At 39.1% G+C, this 24,407-nt stretch overlaps 1 protein-coding gene across 1 annotated transcript in view; it reads left to right on the top strand.

The window, feature by feature from the left end:
• Positions 1 to 1,469: 1,469 nt before the first annotated feature.
• LOC148816079 (regulator of G protein signaling 3-like) overlaps positions 1,470 to 24,407 on the top strand; it is a 36,324-nt gene continuing 13,386 nt past the window's right edge. The window contains exons 1-2 of the mRNA XM_088904653.1: positions 1,470 to 1,808; positions 23,516 to 23,566. Of these exons, the coding sequence (XP_088760779.1) occupies positions 1,724 to 1,808; positions 23,516 to 23,566 (136 nt within the window). The 5' untranslated portion in view covers positions 1,470 to 1,723. The remainder of the gene's footprint in view (positions 1,809 to 23,515; positions 23,567 to 24,407) is intronic.

The raw sequence follows: 24,407 nt of genomic DNA on the forward strand, positions 1-24,407 counted from the left end.
TGCTGTCATTTGCACCAGAAACCTAATTCCCGAGACAAAGAGCTCTATTTAAAAGGGGTGAGTTGTATCTATAAGGATAATTTCACCTTTTACCCGACTGGCATTTATGGAAAGGGATTTGTGACTTTTAGAAGCAATCTTTCTCCTTCCATTTGATAGCAATGGCGATTATTGTTAAACCCTAAAGCTGAAGTCAGAGTTGGCTGAAAGCATTGCTTTTTCCTGGTGCAGTAATCTGTAACCTATAAAGCTCAGAGTCTAGGAGAAGCAGAGAACTGTTCAGGAGGTGTGGTTTTTGAAGTTTCCACGTGTTTGTGTATTAGCAACCACAACTGAAGGTGTAACTAGAAAAGCAGGAGCAGAGTGCACATGGGCTGGAGTGTGTCTGAAAGGAAGACAGGCTGCTGTGTGCTATACAGTATGTTGTCCCTTAGGCCATTTTGCTATTTATTATCCCATATATATAAAATATATATTACAATTTGCACATAAATGAGCTTGATCTGTTGGCACTCTTATCAGTGGTTGATTTGTGCCACAGCTGTAGCCTGGACACCAGAAGTGCTGGTCGGGATAAGATATTTCTGACTGTAGTCTTGCAAGATCTGTCTGTGCATTGCAGCATAGTTGTTCTCTTACACATGACAATGTTACTTGACCATCATAGTTCACACGAGTTTCACAACACGCAGAAATTGGGAGTTAGCTAGATTTGGTATGGTGTTGAGACTTGTTCAAATAAATTTAGTTTCTGGCACCTACAAAATATTTTAATTTTAATTGTCTTTACCCTTCCCTCCTGGAAAACTGTAGCTGTATTATTAAAAGACTGTATCACCAGTTCATAAAAAATGTTAATGTGTGTTGTGACTAAAGAAAATGTTTACGTAAACTGCTGGAAATTAATTTGTGAGAATGGCAATTTGAGACATTAAAGGTTGGAACCTATTAGATTAAGGAGAATGATTAATAATTCTTTTTCATGTGAAACACTACTTGCATTTTGATATAAAATGTGTAGCAGCAGTACTAAAATGTCACGTCATGGTGCACAGTTCATGGTTTGATCACAAAGCTCTTCTATACAGTAGCTCTGGAATATTAAATCTGTTCATTAGAATGTGAATAATGTGTTACACTGCCATTGGAAAGCGAGTGAGGATTTAAACCAGACCTGGTCATCATTTGTTGGAATAGCTGCTAAGGTTTTGTTCAGTGTGATTGGTCTGAGCAAAGTCTCAGCGGCTGTTCCAACAAATGAAGTTAATTTGTTAAAGTTCAATTAAAAAACTTGGTGTAGCTCTATAAAGCAAGGATTCTTGTGGCTAGTCTGCAATTAGTGTGTCCTTTGTCAAAACCCGGTGGCAGTCGGCTTGTCAGATTCCATATCATGTTTTCCAGTCCACCGGCTGCTTGGATACCAAGACTTCCTTGTGTGAAATGGGACAGATCTGGAGTGTCTGGAAGAAGCAGTGTACTGTCGGGACTGGCAGGTGGAACCCCCCCCCCCCACCCCCACCACCACTTCCATTCAATTTCAAACTGAGCTCTCGGCCAATGACAAGCCGCGCTGCTCGTCCCCTATTCAAAGCAAAGGCGGTCGAGAAAGCTGTGACTCTGCCAGGGGGCTTGCAGCTTGGAATAATCCAGCATGGAGCTTTCTAACGGCTGCTTGGGTTACTGAAAAGAATCCCCACTGCACGGCACTCGCGTTTCTGCAGCCATGGACTGCCCTAACATTCACAGGGTGTCCCTGTGCAACAGGCTCTCCAACTCCCTGGAATCAACCTTCCTCCTACAAACTTTTGGTGAGTGTTTGCTTTGCTATTGGGGAGAAGGCCTGTCATTCTTTATCAGCTCCTCTCTTGAGGGAATGACTTTTATAGTGTGGTTTCCAGCAGAGTGTCTGAAGGGATATAGGAGTGTAAATGTGCCCTCAGGGTAGTTACTTTTTTCTTACCTGAAAAGACCACTTTTGCTTCCCTGAAGGAAGCTAGAATGTGGATACGAGAGGGAGTTATTTTATTCATACTTTCTTTGTTGTAGCTGATTGGACAGTTATAGTCCGAATGTGCTATAAAAACATTTGTTGATCAAACCTAGGGTGATCTGATTTTGGACTTTAAAAATGATTTTCTTCAACATGAGTCAAAGTAATGGAATACCCAGCATTTTCAGTAAATTAAATATTTTAAAAAGTACTCTCCTGGCATTTATTGACTGTGTTTGAAAGCTGGCCCTGTGAAAACAGGGCTTGAGGCTTAAAGAAATGACCTAAATGCCTTCAAATTTCACAGCTTTAAAAAGAAATGGAGCTTAATGTCTTGCTATGGAGCACTCCACATTATGTTTGTACTATGAGCTCATATCCATCATTACAAGCAACACCACAAAACAACCCGCAGAGCTGACCACAGTCATTTAAACAGTTTTTATCCCAAAGCAAGTGTACAGTAGGTAGTCTTTGAGACTTTCTGTTAACTGTCTTGCTAATTAGATCCCTTTCTCTTCTCTTTGAGTGTTAAATGATTAATTTTCATATGTGAGCAAAAGAAAGAAAAACAACTGACACATGAGTCAGGAAATGAGAGGGCCTTCAGAGAAAATTGTAATAAATTTTTTAGTGTTTACTTGCCCATGGGAATTTCACACATTAAAAGCCCAGAGACAGGAACACCGTGAATTAATTTATATTTACTGGAGTTAAAAATGTTATGGGCATACATCTGCAGGGGCCACCACTTCAAAACAAAAATAATTTGGGAAGCGATTTGCAGAAATTACACAGCCCGTGCACTGGAATGGAACTTGGTTTATACTATTGCTCTACATCAAGCAGACAACTATTCTTTATAATAAAAATGATAAAGAAATTTATAATGGTTCTTTCTTCAAGTATTAATAGCTGTGATATCAAAATGTTGGGCACAGAAAAAGAAAAGCCCGGGTCCATGGTGTTGATGGGATAGTCTAAAAAACAACATAGAGTATATTGAGAGGGTTTAAACAACGTGCAAAAAACTGCTTTTCCTTTTTCTTTCGCGCCATTTCAAGTAGCAAATCCTAGATCCTGCCTGTGCCCTTTTATGACCTGCTGTCATAAACCCTGTTTGAAAATTGCGCTTATTCTAACGTACAGACCTAGGAGCGGCTGTTTGAATTGAGATATGAGGCTGGGGTTTATTGTTTCCTGGTACGGATTTAGGTAATTCAGAGCCACCTACTTTCCCATTTAGTATTATACTATTAATTCAACACAGAGAAATAGCACAGTAAATGTCAATGTATCTCAACCGGCTGGAGCCTTCCTTAGATCCAGAAGAGGGATCTACTGTCTGACATTTTTCTTTGTTTCAGCATGGAATTAACCTCTAACTGTCATTTCTCAGCTGTGCATCTTTATGTATATTATAGGTTTGAGAAAGGTCATTTTTTCAGTGGTAAGGCCTTATTTATTTTGATTTTCAGTTTCAACTAATTTTTGCTGTTGTACCTTAAGCCTCTCCCTCTCCCTTAAGCCATGAAGACAGCTCTTCCAGGCAGTTAGAAGTCAACACAGCTTGTCTCCACAGCCCCTACATTGTCTGCTCTTAAGAGTTCATCGTTTTCTACAGAACAATAAGCATTGATTGGATGTATGCACTGCAAGATCGCAGGTTCCCAGCAAGTTAAACCAGACCTGACAGAGTTCGGTATAGCGTGCACTGCTGCATGAGGAGTCCCAGTCACAGCTGGCTAGTGACCATAGCCTGGGTTCTAACCAGTGATCTGGGCTATATGCAATAGTCTATACAGAGCTTGACTATTCTATATAGTCATGTGCTATTAAAAATCCCTCTGCATGCCAATAAGTGCCATAGTTTGCTGACCCCCGTTATAACTGGTTTTTCCAAATCAGGGTAACAGGTGAGCCAGAGCCTATCCTGGCAACCAACTGGTGCAAAGCAGGGTACACCCCGGATAGGGTGCCAGTGCATCGCGGGGCAGACACACAGACACGCACACACCTGCACCTAGGGCCAGTTTTTCCAGAGGCCGATTAACCTACCGGTGTGTTTTTTGGAGTGTGGGAGGAAACCCACTCAAACAACTGGAGAACATGCAAACTCCACACAGACAGCACCCTAGATCTGGAATTGAACCCAGGGCCCCAGCACTGCGAGGTAGCAATGCTGACCACTGCACCACTGTGTGTAAATTTTCTTACTTTGTCATTATTTTCAAGGCTAACATCAAAAATAGCTGCCTCAGCATTGATTCCATTTACGATGGAAAACTTGAGAAGAAACTACAGCACACGTACTAGACCGAGCTCAAAATTGAAGTCCATTAGCAATGTCAATAAAATGGGATCCTTGCATGCTGATGGAGGTGGAATTTCAAAAGCCAGTGAGAATTTAATTGACTAATATTCATATTTTCCTTCATAAAATGTAATTATGACTTCCTGCAGTTTCTACAACAGTTTCTCTTCTTTTTAAATTGAGAATTCATTAACAGCATAGAATTCTTAGGTGGATAGTATTCGTACTCTAAAAAAATAATAGTCCTTCCCTACTATAAAGATACAGGTAAAAATTGTAGTTACTTACAATGTAATTGTTAAATGATCATGTGTATTTTTTATGTCTGAGCATGACTTAACACTGCTCTGTGCACACTTCATTGCCATAATGGAGAAACTGGGACATTAAGTTATAACTTTTCATTAAGTTATTAAACAACCTTCCTTGTTCAATGACAGCTGGAATACTGTGTGAGGAATGTCTTGTCATAAAACATTAGTACCTACAAGTGCAAGCAGTTTCAAGAGGAAAAAAAAACGTTATTTCAGCCTGTAGCACATTCCTTAAAGCACAGTGATGTACCTGGTTGCTTTTCTCTGGACTGATCTTAGCACTAATATATTTTTTTGGGGGAATGTGGAGACCAAAAGTGTACAAAATACTTTAAATGCTGTCTTACTATTACATTTTATAATTTATGATAACATCCTTGATTTAATTCTACACTTTTATCTACATACCTTTACATTATTTGCTTTTTTATCTGCTCGTTTTCACAGGATTAAAATAATGTATCACCTGTCTGTGCTTCATTAAGGTGTTGGACCTGAAATCTAAACATAGCTGCACCAACCTGAGGTGCACGTTTGAAGCTTCTGTGGCTGCTGATGAGATCTGACAAGTTTCAGTTTGATCACCTCAGTGATTTCCAAAAATAATAGTTTGCGTGTTTTTGAATCTGTGGGTCAGACCACCGTCTTGGTGGGCACAGGGCCACACAACTGAAATGGTTCATCTGTGCCAGGATACTGTAGCTGCAGACTGTGAACTTGCTTGGTTCAGTTTGGAGAAGAAAAGCCCTTGCAATCACTCAAGGCCTCACTGATTGGAAGCCTAGATATCGGCACATTTGCTAGGAATCCTAATAAACTCAATCAGGCGGCAGGCAGAACAGATATATTTCACAGGCAACTTTTGACTAGTATTTGTCCTGACTGTTCTATAGTATAAAGGTAACAAGTATGCTCAATTTTATTTTGATTGTGTTCTGTGATTGAGAACAAACTCCAAAAATGTTTTAAAAAAAGAGTTCATTTTCAAAGAATATTGTTTTATCATTCCCCCAGCTTATATATAGAACAAAGGAACATTACAATTGAGGGTGAGGCCAATCAGCTCATTTTTGTGCTTATAGCGCATAACTAAGAGCAGTGTTTTAAAGGTTCCTTCATTAATGTCAAAGAATACTGAGAGCAAATAACCGTACGACTTTATAGCCACAGAACCACATTGACAGTATTGTACAAGCCTACAGCTGCCAGTTTGTTCTTCTACAGGGGCCTTTTATTCTAGTCATTTAATGCATATTGATGTGTCCTAGGAGAATACTCTCATTGTACCCATATGGATTATGACAATACCACTGAACATGGCCTACCATTTGGCCAATACTAGCCAGTCACCAGCATCAAACAGTGAGAAGGCATACAGAGGGCTCACACAGTCCACCTTCTGAGTTGCTCCACTGCATCTAGAGAGCTATGCACATCAGTTGTAGTGAGCTACCTGTAGGAACAGAATTGGTGCTGACAATCCTCAGCCACATACACTAAAACTTTTCCATAGAGTGGGTGTACAATTAGCTGGTGACAAGTGAGACTGATGCCAAAATAAGGTAAGAAAACAGCAAGCTAAGTGGTCAGTTGGTGGTCCAAGAAGACTGTATTCTCAAGCAGGGATTCTCTCTCTTATCACCAAGAGCTGAATAAGACAGATTGCAAGTTAGTTCCACTTTCCTGCTGACCAAGGCTCCAGGAACTTGGGCACACTCTTTGAGAACCAAACTATATCAGGTGCTTTTGATCACTGAAATGACAGGAAGAGAATTTGGGGGGAAATGGATATGCTTTTTTTATATTTGAGTAATTTACTAGTTGGCTAGACAGAGCTTCAATCTCTTGGATTGGAGCAACAAATCTCCTAATTTAGCGCTGGTTTTGGAGAGCTGACTTTCCTGCAGAAAGTCTTGTATTATGTAAAATCTATCACACTGGGTAGAATCTGAACAGTTGTGTCCGTCTGCACTATGGTTGGTAAATATTTAAGGGTATGACTATGGGTAGCTTTGAATTGTAGAAGTCTTTGTAAATAATTGTGTGTGTGTAAAAATGTTGTCTTTTAGGCTTGTGCCTCCTCATTGCACTGCCATTATACTGTGCCAGAGTAATGGAGTAACCACATGATGCATTTGGTCTATTTTCGCTCTTGGCTCTAGGATGTCATTTATTTGTTACTTTAGTTTTGTGTATTTTCTATACAAAAAAAGAATATATTTTTAGATTCATAACATAATAAGGCCCTTCAAGTTTAAAAAAACTTGCTGTAGTAAAATTATTTCTCAGTTCTTTGCCCCGTTTGTTACTGTCACCATCCTACATGTTCAGATGGACATCCTTAAAAGGGGAAAGTCAATTTCTTTCAGTTATCAGTGATGTTTACCAGGGTTGGAAAACCACTTGCAATGCAGAAGATGCACAAAAAAACATCATGTCGGTGTCATGGCTCATTGTCTTTCAGAACATGTAATCACATTTTATTAGTTTTTCATCCAGTTATTGGACACATTCGCAATATGTTATATCTCTGCTGAACTCAGCCTGTTCGGATTTCATCAGAAGATGTCGCATATGGGATCTCTTACAATCATCCTGTTCTAGTGACAACAAGTATGGCCAGCATTGACCTTCTGGGATAAAACCCTTCTTATCTGTTTATTAAAGTAATGTATTTTAAACATTATTATTATAGGTCTTTGACTGTGATATTCTGGCAAGTTGATACTTATTGACAAGTTTGAAAAATATTATCAAGTTATTATGTTATCAACCTTGTTTTTGTCTCTTAAGGTTTGTATAGATGTATTTCTTTAATGTGAGTGCTGTTTGATACAGTAGGTATCTTTTGCATAGATTTCTTCTCGATGCAATGAAATGAGCCATAATCATGTTAATCCATCTTAAAACATAACATCCTGTCCATTATATAGTAACTCCTTCTTTATGAAATGTGTACAATATAACCTTCGTACAGTTTCTCCTCTGTTGCGCATTTGCATCTGGTTTGCCTTGAGGTACCTTCATCTGCTGATTTATGAGCGTTGTAAAACGATTGAAGCGATTGGTTAAAAATTAAATTGGTTAAATTATTGCCCACACCAGACGTTTTGAGAGACTCTGATGTTAATAATGGGGAAGGAAAAAAAATATACAATGAATCTGTAGTTAATCTTGCTTACTGACATAACATGCAAACATAGACAGTACAACATGATTAATCAACTTGGATGTAATGTACACATCCCTCATACTGTATACTGTACATCTTTCAACTCTCTGAGGGATTGCAAGATGCATCAACAGTCTCTTTGCTCGAAAAAGGATCTTGATCTACAGATCTTGAACAGGCGGGGAATGGCACTGCCTTTGACGTGAAAACAGTAATGCAGGGGAATGGGATGTTTTTTCGCAGTATGCTTTGAGTGGAGGGTGATTTACCCTTGTGTGATTTTAACTTTGTTCTATGCAAGGTACTACTATATTAACTACTGTGTTAAAATCAACACTCCCACTTAACAATAGGGGAATTGGACAGTTGTCCTGTAGTATTTATGCTTTCTTTTATGGTACATGACCATCCGCTGCTACAGTAGGCAAAGCTCCCAGATATCAGATATTTTGTGCTTGGTGCTTTATCCCGTATAGCGATGCCTGGTGACGGTCCCTTTTTAATTTCCACTCTGTCACAAAAAAGATGTCTCTTTTCTGGGCCGCTTTTGCCAGTTCCTCTTTAAACACGCAGGCAAAATCCTGCTTGTTCTGTGGATGGAAAAGGTCAGGGGTGAGAGGAGATTAGGGATGTCATGACTGGGGGTCCTTTTGAAGGAACAGCTCGTCGGAATGTCATTTCTGCAGGGTCAGCGTTTTCTATGTTCTCCGCAGAAAGTCATCAGGTGACTCAACACCCTGTCACAGAGAAGCCTGTCAGGAGCAAACCTCTTAGTTGACTAGACAGCAGAAATTGGAACTAGATATCTATGAGGGCTGGCAATGTGTTGCTACATACTGTAAGGGTTTCTATGCCAGGAGTGTAAATACCAGTCCTGGGGCAATAACACAACAACTGTGACTTTTAACAGGCAGGAATGGTAGTGCAGGAAGCACAAATACTGGGGAAACAACATGAATGCATCATTCTTTCTGCAAATTTAGAAGCAACCCATTGAAATAAATGCCTTGGAAATGCCTGTGCAAAATTATAGTCAAAGTTAAACCCTGAATAAAGAAAAGGCTTTAAAAGTTTATTACAAAAACTTTCAAAGCTTAACATTCTACTAAATTTTAAGTTCCTAAGCTTTCAGTGGATCACAACTGATAATCACCATCTTCTGTTTACAGGATTTAATTAGTTGCTTCTAAATAACAGTTAAAAATAGTTCAATAAGGCTTCTCAGGAATGCTGTTCAAAGAGAAGCAAGGAAATTTCCTGTTGGTGCATCGATCACTGGTGGGAAACTGACAGCTGTGGGCTACCTACTGAGGAAACCAGATAGTCTTATTTGAATGATTGTTTCAGGAATAAAGAGCAGAAACAGTATTTCTACACCAGGAGAGTTTGATTTGGTATACTAAATCTTGGAGCGAATAATCAAATTCTCTGAATAGGAGAATTTGAGAAAGTTTCATTCGTTAATCGGAATTTATTGTGTGGTTTAACTAATCTCCGTTGCTGGTGTCTGTCTGTGGATCCCCTGGCTCTGCTTTGACCCCCCTGTCACAGAGTTTGAACCTTGATTATCTCTACCAGTGCGCTCAGGAGTGTGCCGCAGGTCTCGATCGGAATGCACCTCGATCGGAATGCACCTCGTTTACACCCTGCAGCATTTCACTAATAAACTCTCAGACAAGAGGACAGGGGTCAGGAATCACCGATAGTGATACAGAAAGGTCAACGCTAGGAAACAGATGAAATAGCTAGGCGATTCCCTCCTGTGGGACAGCAGCCAGGCAGGACACAGCAGAGCTGCAGGAGGAGGAGAAATGGCTCAGCCTCTTGAGTACTGGCATCTGCGCTTGCCGCAGGAGTGCTAAAGCTGCCAGCAGGGAGTGAGAAGTGCAGATAGGTGAGACTTCCCTGCTGTTTCCGCCAGAGCTGTCGGGACGGGTGTGTGTCCTCACGCTGTATGCATCTGCATCTTTAGCACCTTGGGATCGTCAGGTTGATCTTTTGCATTTCCATTGCACACCTGTCTTGCCAGTGCAAGTGTCAGATCCTTTTAAAATTGGCACCATTGTAGAGTCTTGAATCTTTCTTGGGGATGGAAGGGTTGTGTAAAATAGTAAACTATGGGTGACACTAGCCTGCATTATTTCGTATTATAAAACAGCTTGTTAAAAACAAAAAGTGTGGTCATTTACATCTGATACCCTTTCTTAAGTCTGGGATAAGGTGAATGCAAAAATGTCTTTTGTGTTTCAAAGCAGGGTTCCATTGTGATCAAGCTCAAATTTTCGACATTTTCCTTTAAGTAGTTTAAGATCATCATGGTGGTTAATGATTTTGTCTCTCTGCTTAAGGTCCTGGGTTACGTTCCCCAGGATGACCTTTCTAGTGCAAGTTTTTGCTAGGTGCTTCAGTTCCCTTCCACCTCCCAAACCCAGGGGTTGATTAGATTCTCCGTTTTAAACTGTCCATCTCTTCCACGGTATGCAAGGCTCTACCGGATTAAAATGAGCACACCCCCTCTTAATAATAGGACTGACGGCCATACCACTCAGTGAGAGAGCAATCAAGAGCTCAGTCCTTTCTTGCTTCCTGTGCTTTTGGCTTGCTGTGTCCGTCACCACCAGTGGCTTTTTGATGTATCTCAACCCAAGTCGAGGACAATTTAACTGTGTTCTGCAGCAGACGGGCGGCAATGCTGTGAAGCTTTGGAACTCTTCCAGCTGTCATCTTTCTGTGGTCTGAACTGAAGCTGACCTGAAGCATTTTTTTTTGTAGTTAAATGAAAGTCGACAAACTTTCAATCCTTCTTTGGGCTACTTAGTAATAGATTCCAAATGTTTTCGTCTTTCTTTCCCCTCCCGTCCACTGTGTGTAATTTGCATTGTAGTAATTGGGCCTGTGATTATTGCTGAAGAGAGCAGACTCAAACTAGGTAGCAATCCTCCTGAGCCTTCTGAAAGCTTTATGAATGACAGCATGCCTTCAGATGATACGAATGCCTTGTTGGCATCTTTAAAAGAAGGGATTGGCTCCACACTGTGCAGTCTTTGTAATAAGGGTTGAAGGAAAACCAAATTGAGCATGGCTAAGCAAAAAGCAAAGGGAGATAAATTATTAACAGAGGAAGTGGAAAATGCAGTGTTTGGGGGTACTTCTAAAGGACTTGATAATTGCTGTTTTCAGAGAATCAGACCTGTGATTGATATGCAGTAATATTTAAAAGAAGGGGAACTTAATGCATTGCTTTAAGCTCAAGCTTTTAAGAGCAGTATAATGTTTTGAATTTCATTTGTATTTCACTAATACACAAATAGCTGAGGTTTTTCTTGGGTTTTTTTTTTTTACAGCACAGAACATTTGAATCTTTTTAGTCTGTAACTTAGAGAAAGTTACAGAGAAAGAGTTTGCCGAAAGGACTGTAAAAGTGATTAGTTTCACCAGGCAGTAGACCAAACCACTTTTATATCATCTGGTTTGCTGGATATGCATATTCTTCTGCTGAAAGTAGTGTTGTGTTATTTAAAACGTATACATTTTATTATTTACAGCTGTTGCCCAGGCCTATAAAACATTATTACTAAAATACTTTTGTTGGTATGCCTGTTCAGAGTTGCAGAACTTCTTATTTGAACTGTAGATGTCATGACATTTACAGTACTTAAATCAACCACATCAGTTTCTTCATGCCCTTAGTGATAAACAAGGCAGAGAGAGACACAGCTGAGTTTTTTTACTTCTATTTTTCGTCTTTTGTCTTTTAACAAAGGGCTTTGTAATGGGACTATTAGAACAATGAAAGTTATTGAATCATCTTAAAACAGATTTTTTTACACTGTCCCAGTTGCACATAACGGTGGTCATCTTTATAAGTATATTTCTGCCTAACAATTTGATAAACTTTTTACTTGTTTCTGACCAGGACACCACTTCATACCTGCTTCTATGATGGCATTATCATAAAACTTTAACTTCATCGTCTTTTTATATAATTTAATTTTTTTTAATAGTCTTTTAAATGTAATCTATACAAAAGTCTCCTCTTCAATTGCTAGCAAAGCATGTATATTACAGATCTGTTCTACCAACATTGGGAAAGTTTCCCAGAATCCAGTTAACCCACCAGTATGTTGTTGGACTGTAGGAAGAAACCTGAGCATTCGGCAAAAATCAAACTCGAGGAGAACATACAAACTCCACACAAGTAACAAATCAAGAATTAAACCCAGGGCCCCAGTAGCCAGCAATGCTAACAAATCTCTAATGCAGATAGTGCATAATGCATGGTTTCCTTAGCAACGCAAAACGAATGTAAAAACAAGCCACAACACAGAGTTGTGAGCAGTATTCTCCACCACTTCTAAGATTTCTTATTTAAAAAAAATTGAAGTGCTTTTTCACTGCTATTTCTTTAAAATAGCTAATGTGGAAGCAAAGAACAAGTTTAACATGGAGCAACTTTTGTTTACCACAATCTGAGATCTGAGCCACAGATGAAAATGTGTTTTAAAAGTTGAACATATGCACATAGTTATACTAAGTACTTGTAGTCCACTGAGAGTTTGTGTCCCCTACTGTATACTAAATCTGGTATGCTCGTAAAACAGGATACTTTTCTGTAATAGTATGGGCTTTAGGCTCTGATTTCTTTCTCTTTATTTTTCACCCTTCTATAGAATCTTGAATTGGCTTGATTTTACATTTCTGTCAATTTAAAAGCAAGTGTTTAAAAAATAATCATAGAGAAACAGTGAAAGAAAATATGAGTTCAAGAGCCCTGTCATCTTTCATTTTAAATTTTTTAAGGGCGCAGAAGTGGGTGGGTTCAGATCAATGATAAATGACCAAACCTCTGCAGTTATTAGATGTGTGGGCAAGACTGGCATTATATTCTGAGTCATCTTAAAGAATGTTTTCTGTGCCCCACAGCTATGGATTGTGAAAATAAATCTTGTGACATTTACAAGGAGAGGTAAATTCTTCTGCTTAAACTGTGGAAGGAGAGTTTGTGGCATTTTTGAGTAGAACAGAATTGTGCTCTTGGAACCTTTGGGCAGCACTAAAGCCAGAATGTAATTATTTTTCTGCTAGGTTAACTTACTCCTTCTCCATCTAGAATAGAAATGTCAGACAGATATGGAAATATTTTAAGGTCTTATTGTTAGTTTTTCTGTTCTTTTTTCCTTGTTTGATTCTCTCGCTCTGTTTTTCTCCCCTTTTTGTCACATTCTGTTTCTCTCTCTATGTCCACCTCTATACAGTACATTTGTGTACATGCTTATGTCTGAAGTGATATTATTGAATCTGTTCTAACATAAACTGCAGTAGCCGGGTTTGGTAGCCTTAATACTGGCATTAAGAACAGACTGAGCAGGACTGTGAAGGTAGTCAGCAAAATTATTGGTGCACAACAGCTACAGCTGTCGGATGTCCACATCAAACAAACAGTGCGGAAGGCAAATATTATCACTGACTGTCATGATCACCCCTTGCACAGTGAATTTCAGCTTCTTCCATCAGTGTCAATTTAGCCTACCCTGACTCAAGTGCAATAGAATTGTGTTATACTTAATTCCCCTGACTATTAAATCTGATAATTGTCCATTTTACTTGACTTATATATTTCTTTTCTTCATAATACATGTATATGTCTTAATTGTTAATAGGTTAATGTCGTGTTAAATGTATTGTGTTTTGTCTGCAAAGGAAATGTCCCATCTGGGACACTAAAGGAAGTAAGTACACTAAGAGGGACTTCACTAAAGGGAAGGACATCACTAAATCTCTGTCTACCATCGACTGGCAGAGCCCAGCTACTGTATGGTCCCTCGGGGATAGCCTTGACGAATCCCGAAGAAATGTTTGGCATACACAGAGAAGAGAATAATTGCTGTACAATTTCCTTACACAGTAAAGAATTATGCCTTCTATTTTGTAACAGAAACTGCTTTCTTTACCTTGGGTGACTCTGTTCTAAGAATAGTCTCACAATTTAAAATGCAGCTAAATGAGATTTGGAAACTCCCCATCATCCACGTAGGTCTTAACAAATGCACTCAATCAAGAGTGGTCAAATGTTGACTTTAAAAGGAGCTTTCATATTTGTATTAGGTTAAAGCCACTGTTTTTACTGATGGAAGGATGGGGTTAACTGCTGAACAGACTTTTTAAAAAAAAAACTGTACTTGGCAAATTCATGTTCCTGTTTTTCTTCATCTTTTGGGTGGCATTGAATTAAATATTTGATTTTATGCATGTATTTTGTTACTTTTATTAGTGTTATTAGAAATATTATTAGCATGCTTGTTGCTAAATGAACATCATTACTAAGGGTTAAAGCTGAAATATAATGTGCTGAGGGATTTTATGTTATACAGGTACCAGTAAGAAAGAAAAAAACACTAAAACTGCCACATTAAAACAAGAATCACACATAGCAGTGAAATTGTCCAGCTCTTCTGCTGAATACATATTGACTTTGTACATGACATTCTGCAGCAGGCCAGGCTCCAAGTGATGAAGTCAGATTTACAGTAGAAGTGGTTTGTGTTCTCTGACGACCGCGGAGTTCGGTACAGACAGGAGCAGGCGTAGGACTCAGGATAGAGGGTTGAACAACACCGGGGAAAGGTACACGCACAGGGACAGGGGTGACAGCACCGCACCTACACTAATGCAGACACGGGAGGGAAGAGGCCGCCTCACAGTCCCCCGCCCCCTTATATACAGTCCGGTTCCCCCAAGTCCCGCCCCTCAAGCGCTTTTCCCAGCCTGCCTTGCGTGCGCATGGCCACAGGGGACGGAATGGCCGTTAAGCGCCCTACGTTGGTGCTATAGTTCCTTCGTTGTGCCCGGTGTTCTGCAGTAGATTTGTCATCTGTCTGTCAGGATGGCTTGTCTTTGTATGGCAGGGGTCTGTTTGTCAAATTGAGCTTGTATCAGTCCATTGCATCCTTCAATGAGGTTCACAGTGGCCCTCGGTTTTCTTGGTTTATGTCGTGGTGCTGAAAAAGTAAAGGTTCAGTATTTTCTTCTATGTGTATGTGAAATTATAAGTTGGTACGGCCTTTATTTGAGTATTTTAATTACAATGAGATTCATAGCTGCTGAAACCCTTGCCATAACAGCTGAAATTATTGTGTAGATGCAGTCAAAGTAACTTTTTTGAGAGCAAGACCTTGCATTTTATCGTGGAAGCACAGGAACTACAATGGCATTTAGATACTTTCCCAGAAATACTTATTGGCCGGCAGGTTCTGAACCATATAAGAATGTGATTAATCACACACATCCCTCATCTGGCATACTGTATCTGCTTGGTAAATGTCAGGCCAGGTGACATCATGGAAATCCTTATTTGCATGCTGTTATATGTATCACAGCTGATAAAGCTTATTGCTAGCATTGTGTGTTTGTAATTCTGGGTGTTTTCTAATGCAAACTTTTCTTCTTCTAACCAAAACAAATTTGCTGACCTTGTGTAGTTCATAAACAACTCTTCTTTAAAAACCGTTGAGAGTAGTAGTTGACATCTAAAGGAACAGGTAATGGGTTTATTCCATGCTGGAAAGAAAAGAAAAGAAACGTTTCGGCTCATACCTGAAGAAGGCTCCACAGATGAAACATTGTTTCCTTTCAGCATGGAATAAACCCGTTACCTGTTCCTCTGCAGCCTACCCATGCTGACGCAGCTCCCTGCTTGAACTAGTTGACATCTAAAGTCTAGGTGCCACATAATAGTTTGATTCATCTTTTAGCCATTATGTGATTGTCTTGGCTTCAGGAGCCCAAGCTTAATTAACACCTTCCAAGGCCAAAGTGAGTTCATCTGTAGGCTGCCATAGGGCTGTCAAAGACTAGCTGTGAGGTTATGATTGGTTTGAAGATGCCTGCACTCAATGAGTTCCCATCCATCAACAGATTCCCAGGTGTTCACAAAGGCATCTTACTGATTAATTGGGAAACTCAGTGCCTGATCACAAACACTTTATTTATTCTTGGGTAAAGCACCACACAAATTTACAGAAGGAACTCCCAGATGGTGACTATACAGTAGGCCTGAATTAACAATGTGGCACAGGCAGACGGGGTCATATGAAAGCCTTTATCTGAGAATGTATCGGAACATGGATCAGAAAGGGCAGACCGGAAATTGGATCAGCAGGATATCAAAGGAACAAAATCCTTGTTGTGTTGAAACTCCTGTAGTTTTTCGACTTGCTATTCATTTAGATTTGGGCAGAGATTCTTCTTTATTTAGGACTGCAGTTTTGTTAGTTCAGCCGCCTTTTCACCATTATTTTCCTACTGAGACGTTTGCTCGTTCTTATTCAGCTAGGTGATGGAATGCTCTGTGGCCTGAAAAGCCCTCAAGCTGTTGTGTGAGAGAAGATTTCTGGCACCAGGAAGCCTGGTTCCTAATTGAACCGCGGACAAGAACAACACAGATATAAATGCTGTCACCTAGTGCGCTCGCCTCTCCTGCCAGTTAATCCCATGTCCTCTCAAAAACCTACCGGAGAGGGTAGGCGGGCAGGCAGGGCTCTGTTCCAGAGGAGACTGAACTGGTTGCCCTCCTGGAAACTTCATTAGATGCTGTGTTCTGGTTAGATCTCTTTAGATTCACATTGTGAAACAGATGAGTGAACATTTTGGAAGGGATAAATACTTTGGGGCCATATTCGTAATTTACTTTGTGTTAATTTCATCACCTGGTTTTTGAAGAGCAACTGAAAATGCAATCTCTTACTAAAATGTCTTTTAGTAAGTCTTAATTTGGTATCTTTAGAAGATGTGTTGTCTTATAAAAAGAAAACCTGTATTGATTTAGCACAGTGGTTTTCTGAATATGGCCCTATATGTTTCCCATAATTTGAGTCTGCAGTTATTTTCTTCAGTGCTCTGGTTGCTGTACAGTAGATGCTCATCTGATACTGGAGAAACTCAAGGCCCTTTAATTGCGCTTGTTCTGTTGAATCACCCCTGTTTAAATCATTTATTAACTCAATTGGCCTAAGCAGGTCAGTGTTTCCAGGTCAGAATTTTAACAGTTCCCTAGTTTGTACTTTATTAATATTGAAATTTAATAATCCAACATGTTTTCTTTCTGGAATTGTGCCGGAAAATGCCACAAAATAAATTATACATTTCATATGCCATTAGGTATCATGTTTAGAAGGATCATATCAGGGTCACCATGTGGCTCAAAACCTTTTTTTTTTTCTCTTCTTAGATCATTAAATTTCACTGTGGCTCTGGTCTGCTTCTAGAAATGGTTGATAAAAAATGGCTTCTGGCACAACTATGCAAAAGTGGCTGGGAAACAGAAGGCTTCATAGATTCCTCAGGGTGAAATTTAGCTGTTTGATTTAGATTTTTTTTAATTGAAAAGCCACATTTTTTCCCTAGGGTTCCTTCACGCCACTGTAACTTGGATTCTCTAATCCAGGCATTTTTTTAGTGTTATTCTTGTTTAATGGTATTTTTTCAAAGTCCCTTGTGGTAGCGACATCTTTGATGGCACAGGGGAGAAGTGGGCTTTTGCAAATAGAAACAGACACAATTTTCTTTTGAAGGCTGCAGCACTAAGAACCAAATGGAGACGATATGTACGGTCATATGTTCATAAGTTACACATATCTATTCAGTTTTCTCTAGGTTTTAAAAGCGTAAAATCTGGAATTGAACATTGGATCGAGGGTGCTGTTTTTCTGTTCCGTGTTCCAATAGAAAACCTGGAATTTCTCAAGCAAATGAAGAGAGCATGGAGAAAAAAAGAGGTGTAAACAGAATTCCCAAGCAATAATCACACATGTATATCCGGGTGTGTAGGATACAGCTGCAGGGTGGTGGCATGAAAATAGAAATATGTCACAATTTTTCATTTTTGGTATCCTGCAGACATCATTTGGTCCTGCTTGAATTGTCAGCTCTGAAACTGCCACCTTTTTTTTCTGAGAAATTGAATCATGACCAAATTAAATTAAAGGATTCCAATGTTATACCCCCTGTTCTTAACTTGGGTGTCTGTTTTTCTGAAGTAGCAATTGTAGCATAAACCATCAGGAGAAAAGCCAGTGATTTCATTAACTTATGAAAAAGGACACATTGGGTTCATTGGTTCATCTAATATCTTTTAGTGTTTAATTAAATTGCTTTTTTTCATAAGAGTGGTGGTTCCGCTTTTCTTTAAATGAGATCTTATTAACTCGGATTGTTTCTTTCGCTGAAGTCGCCCAGCCATGAAATCGAGCTGCAAAAGGCTGAAGCTTCTGCACTTGGGCTTGTCAAGAGTTTGAAGTGTAAGCCCTCAGGCTGGTGGTCAGTGCTTGATCACTTTGTGTCCTGGCTTCAGGGTTATGGTGACTGAAGTGACAGCCCCTCCACACAGCTGCTACCGCGAGGGACCCCAAGCAGGGACTTGCCTGCAGCATGTGACCTCACCAAAATCAAGTGTTTTTCTCTGGAGGAGGTTGGAAGAAATTGAGTCGACAGGAAAGTCTGGGAGGAACAAGTGGTACAGAAAGTGTCTTTGGACTGGCTGAAAAAGCTTTCATCGTAGTAAAGTTCCTCATTTATTTTACTAGATTTATTTTTCTCTTTTTTTTGTGCTTCTTGTGGCCTTTAAGCTTAATGCCTCGTTTTAAACTGCCCCCTAAGATCATGCTTTGAAGTTGCCCTATTTTATTTCTTCTGTTTGGATTAACCACAGAATGACACAGGAGAAGTCTCCAGTCAAGATTGTCGCAGTATGAATACATATGAACTCTGTAGGAGAACATAGCAGTGAGGAGGCTTAAGTAAAATATATATTCTGCGTTTTAGGCAAGTTTTAAAAACATAAATTTCATTATAAAAGCTTGAACAAGTTTGGAAGTAGTTGTTTTGGTGCGTTGGTTTAGGACAAAATAATTACTTCTGCAAAATACTTCAAAAGACTAATTCAGTTCTGCTTACTTCTGCATCATTTTGTTTTTGCAGAACAAAGCTGCTTGTACAAAATTTTAATTATCATGGATGGAGGAGTTGCTGAGGTGAATCTGAGCTCCCAGATTTAATTTGGTTGCCAATTAGAAATATATTATACAAGAAACATAAGAACGTATTCTGCTTTATGTCACTGCTATCTCTAACATAAGTGTTAAGCAGGATTGCTATTCTTCAGGCATTCAGTCATGAGATTCGTGCAAAGGTAAAATTCAGCTTTGGCTGTTGCAGACGTGATACTGGCAAATAGCTGGGACTTCCCTGAGATGAATGTTGGGAACCCTGATTACCTACATCAGCATTATTCTGCTTTGCACACAAGAAAAAATCATCCACAATAACCTCTTCCTTAATTCCTTTGTTGCCCACAATGTTGGCAGTGAAAGTCTGTGCTTGGAATTGAGACCCCAGTTGTTTAACATGCTGTCAGATGAAACAACACACTTCAGTGTCACAGTTCAGAAGCCCGGCAGTATTTCTGAGCAGTCTGATGAAAATCACATTGCTGTCCCCTCCTCAGTGCAGAAATGTTCATATGTCACCCCTGTCATGTTCTCAGGCACATAGTGTTGCCGTCGTCACTCAGGGAGGAAACGGGGAGACAAATTACACTTTTGGAAATGCAATCTAGGGGAGAAAAAGGGAGTGAGGATACAAAATAAAAGTCTTGGGGTTAGAAGTTACTACAAACTCTGTTACCAAAATAGACAAATATCTTTAAATGTGAATGCTAATAATAATATTTAGCACACTTTCTAACATTAACATGAGTAATAGTAATATTACTAATATTAATAATGCTACATACTATATAATACTATATGACTCATATAACTACTATTAATAGAAGGCTCCACGACTGAAACATTGTTTTCTTTCTTCTTTTCTCAGCATGGATTAAACCTATTACTTGTTCCTTTGCAGCCTACTGTACGCATGTTGACGCAGCTCCCCACCTGAAATAGTAATATTAATGTGACTGTGCTCTTGTATAGTTATAATCCAGCACAAGCAGTAAAGGTGATCTCTCGGATCATGCGCTGCAGGCCTGGTTGAGCCTCGGTCATGTCACTCGCCCACTGCGAAGGGAATTTTCCAAACAACGCCAGATAATTTGGCTAGGCGCTGCAGGGAATAGGTGTGCGATTAGTTGTCCAGTTCTTAGATCTTGGTGCAACTTTTACAACTTGTCAAGCACAAACTGGCAGTAATGTCAGGGAGTGGCGCACCGCTGCTTCAATCCAAGCTTGCTCTCCTCACAGGCTCTGCGGCTCAGTGGCTGAGTAAGTGAGCAGGTCGAAGGAGCATTTCTCTTATTGACAGCTTGCTAGGTAAAGGACAAGTTTCCATGGAGCCGAATCTTAGTGATTTCAAATTAGGTTAATATATAATAAATTGACTGCATATAAATGTCATTATCTATAACTCAATTTGAAGTGATGTACCAATAGGCATAAAATTTAATAACCAGGGTTCCTGTTCTGTCTGTTTTGTTGTGCCAAGGGATGTCTGCAAAGAGAATTGTGTATATTTGGAAATCATTACATAATAGACATTCCATAATAGCGTATGGAAGCATGGTTGAATTTGGGATTAATGAAAACAATTGTCCTTACCTGTAAATAATTATGTTGATTTTGATGGGACAAGATATATTTGCTATTGATAGAATTTTAGCTTGTATAGTATGTGGACAGAACAATGGTCATCTCGCCAGACAAAACTTCTACAATTCTGAAACGTTCATTTAGGACCGTGGTTGGCATTGCTGCCTTGCAGCACTGGGGCTCTGGGTTCAATTCCTGGGGTACAGTCTGTGAGGAATTTGTATGTTCTTCCTGTGTTTGCATGGCTTTCCTCCCACAGTTCAAAGACATGCTGGTAGGTTCATTGGCTTCTGGGAAAATTGACCCTGGTGTGAGTGTGTCTGTTTGTGTCTGTGTGCTCTGCTGTATTAAAATTATACACTGCCTAGCAAGACCTCATTTCGAAAATCATCTCATCATAACGAAAGGTGATGAGGAGTGTTCTGGTCTCAAAGAAGTATCATAGATGCTGACAACCTGAAGGAACTGACTCCTTTTAGTTGTCACCAGGCAACTGTAAGGGAATTTGATTTGAGTTTAAAGTGTAAAGTCCACATCGTTAATTTCAACCTAAAGCTTTGCGGTAAACGTGGACCAGGAGATAAAGGTGAGAAAGAAGGGACTGAAGAAATTCACTGTGACACTTGGGTATCCTTCAAAAAGCAGCCGGACAAGATGTCAAGCTTAATCCAAATGAGCAAGATGGGTGGAATGTTTTTTTGTCATTTGTGAAACCTCCAATGTACAATGGCATGCACTAGGCACCTAATAGTGCCAGAAAAATAAATCGGGGTGTCTTATCTCATTGTGTGTTGGAAATGTCCTTGTGGGATCTACAGTAATTACCCAGAATTAGGATGATTTTTCTTGCTACTTTGTTTGAAAATCATTTACATGAATTGCTCGCCTCTGTTAATGAACGTTTTGTCCCCAGGGTACACTGTAAATATTTAATCTTACAGTACACTTGATGAAAGCGTCCAATTAAGCTCAGACAATAGGAGGTGAGATTTAAAAAGGACACTGAAACTCTTTCAAATGAACTACATTTACAGATCATCCGAAAAATTATTATTACAGCAGTTTTTCAATTTACTCATCCCAAAACCAGACACACATGAGTTTCTCCAAATAAGCATGAGGCTGAAAAGAACATTTCTTTCGTTAGCAGTTGCACTGAATGGATTGCCAGGAATATACTGCATGTGATGTTCTCATTTGTTGTCTTTGTGTCGATCACTGTAGTAGTGATGTACAATTTTACAATCAGGGTTTACAATTTTAGTTTGATATTTTATGCTTTGAAATGCTTTTAAAAGGCTCCATTATGTATAATTTCTTCTACTGTAACCTAACATCAATAGAAATAAAAATGTACTTTAGAGAAGAACTTCATGTAGTTATTATATCACCAGTTATTTAAGGGTTTTATTAAGTTAGTTTTGGTTACATCCTACACACTGCTGAAAGATTTCAAAGTCTTCAAAAGTTGCAAATTGAAAATGGGAAGATAAAGTTACATAAGTTACAAAATCATGCTGGAGCATTGTAGTACTCTTGTAATATTTTATCCAAGGGTTGTTCTAGAAAGTTTGGTGTGTTGATTTTCCAGTGAATGACCACAAAAAAAGTGCATGTTTGTTGTCTTCAGTCAGAAAAAAGAAGATGTTTAAAGTAGGCCTCTTTCAGAGTAAAAGGCGAATTCTGCACTGTTTCAGCTGCAGCTCATTCTTGGTGGTACTGGATCAGTATACCTGCAGTCTCCCATCATACTGAACGCCTGGTTTGGAAATTTTCACTTCTGCATTGATATTCTAAAAGGTTTCCTTGTGCTACTTTTTTTCCTCGGATGCCTTAACAGATATAACTATAAATTCACCATGTAGGAAGCAGCCGCCAAGTTGTTTGCTATAAATGCAATTAAGGAAGGCCATCTGTCTCACTATAAAATAAGAATGACTACAGTACAGCCTTGGATACATAAAACATAGTAAGAATGATTAATATTGAATCATTTTACACATACATAAGCACTGTAAATTATACATACTAGCAAAGAACTAGTAATTATGAGGCTGCATTATTCTAGATAATTTATAGGCAGTAGTTTGTCTTATACTGCTTATGTTAGGTGCAATATTTTTACTTCAGGCCAAGATTTGTACATGTATGTTATGCCTCTAAGAGGAATGTCCAGCCTGCTTCCTAACAAAAGTGTGGCTGTGAAAACCTTATAAAACCTTCTAAAAACATTTAGGGTCCAGTGTTGCCAAATTTTCTACTTTTTGTACCTCTACCTTTTAGAACAAGGTCTCTAGACCACTGCCCTGATAAATCCCACAATGTCTACAAATCTCCACATGCTGACTCTAATCATTTCATCTAATCATTTCATACTATTGCAGCATGTTTCAAATTGTATTATGTACTACAACTGAAGGGTCAACAAAGACCAAAAACTGAATGTAACTTTTTGTGTCTGAAGTTTTTAAGACACCAGTATGGAAGCCTGTTCCTATCTCCTCATGGCTCTTCGCCATGCACCCTTTAGGTTTTTCTTGATTTTCCTCTAGGCTCTGTGATTTCTTCCCATCTCCACATGATAAGCTGCTTGGCTCTTTCCCATAGCCTTTTTCATGAGGGTGTATCTGAGGGAGCGTCCTCTTAAAATTTGGAGTAGCACATCTACAAGAGGATACAACTCAGATGGGATAAGCTTCAGGTGAAGGTTTTTAATAATATGCAGAAGTGACGTGTTATGCCCATGACCGCTCTTCATTGTTTAACTGAAGTGGAATAAAAGTGAGATCATCCCTCCACAAATCCTCTGATATTGCTGTACAGATAACACTTTTTTTTTACTGAGGTCTAGATATGGTTATTTAATTGAGAAGCTGTATTTGTTTTATAGGAGCAATCAAAGAATAAAACTGATGTGGTAACACAGGATGCACTAATTAGCAACCGTTAGTACTGACACATACGGTAATACATTTTGAATTGGAACTGATGTGTCAAAACTCAGTAATTAAGTTAGACACATATTATTCATACCCAAAAAATCAACACAATGTTCATTAGACTATTTCTTAACAGTGTATGACGAGGTATCCAATCTTACTTTCCTTCTCTTTTTAAACACCTGTTTTTCATCTGCAGGACAACTGAAACTGTCCATCACCATTGAAGATGGCCTCATTGTTATTCATAGTAAGTAACCCACAGCAAGTAATTCTGACGTCCCAGTGACTCACCCAAAGCCAAGCCGACAAGTATCAGGCCTAGAGACCTTTCTCTGCTCCGTGTGCTATTAATACATCTGCTCCATGTACACTTGTCCAGAGGCATTTCCACTGAGCAAGGTACATTCATTGCGTTTGACTTGGCTTTGAATAAAAAATGCCCCTTTTTCTGAGCTTCAGCAAGATCATGAGCAGAACATCAGACTCTTAAAAGCATTGTTCCGTACATCAGTGGAGGAAAATATGTTATTTGCATTTTCTGGGGTTTTGAGAATCTTACTCCTTCACTGGCTGCTAGGGTGAAATCTGTAGTATACGTTCTCTGAGAATCAGTCTTGAGGAATGACTTGTCACCTGTAAATGTTTTAAGTTTGTGATACATTCAAACTGCTTCCTGTCACTTTCTTCCCACACGGTTCTGAAGCTGTGTGAACATCTGTACTTAATTAATTAAATAGGTCTATGCATGAATGCAAACACAAAAAATCAGTTGTGGTACTGATAATGATGATTATTTTCCTGTTTGTATCCTAATTAATAATGTACTCTCCTTTTCAACAAGAGGCTTAAAGTGAGCTTCGCTTAATGTAAAAATATTGTCCTAAACAATCAGTGGTTTAAATCTATATGGTGTCACCAGACACTACCACAGCCTGGCCTCTGACCGTGATGAAAGTGAAATATATGTTCATTAGTCATTTGCTGGACCTCCCATGAATTGTCCAAAAAGCCATAACTCTTTACTGAATTACTGCTTTCTTTAATTCCTTTGTTCTCTAATTATCTTTTAAAAGGTAATCCCATGTATT

Source organism: Atractosteus spatula, chromosome 23 (assembly GCF_055471065.1).
Source record: "Atractosteus spatula isolate fAtrSpa1 chromosome 23, fAtrSpa1.hap1, whole genome shotgun sequence".
NCBI lineage: Eukaryota > Metazoa > Chordata > Actinopteri > Semionotiformes > Lepisosteidae > Atractosteus > Atractosteus spatula.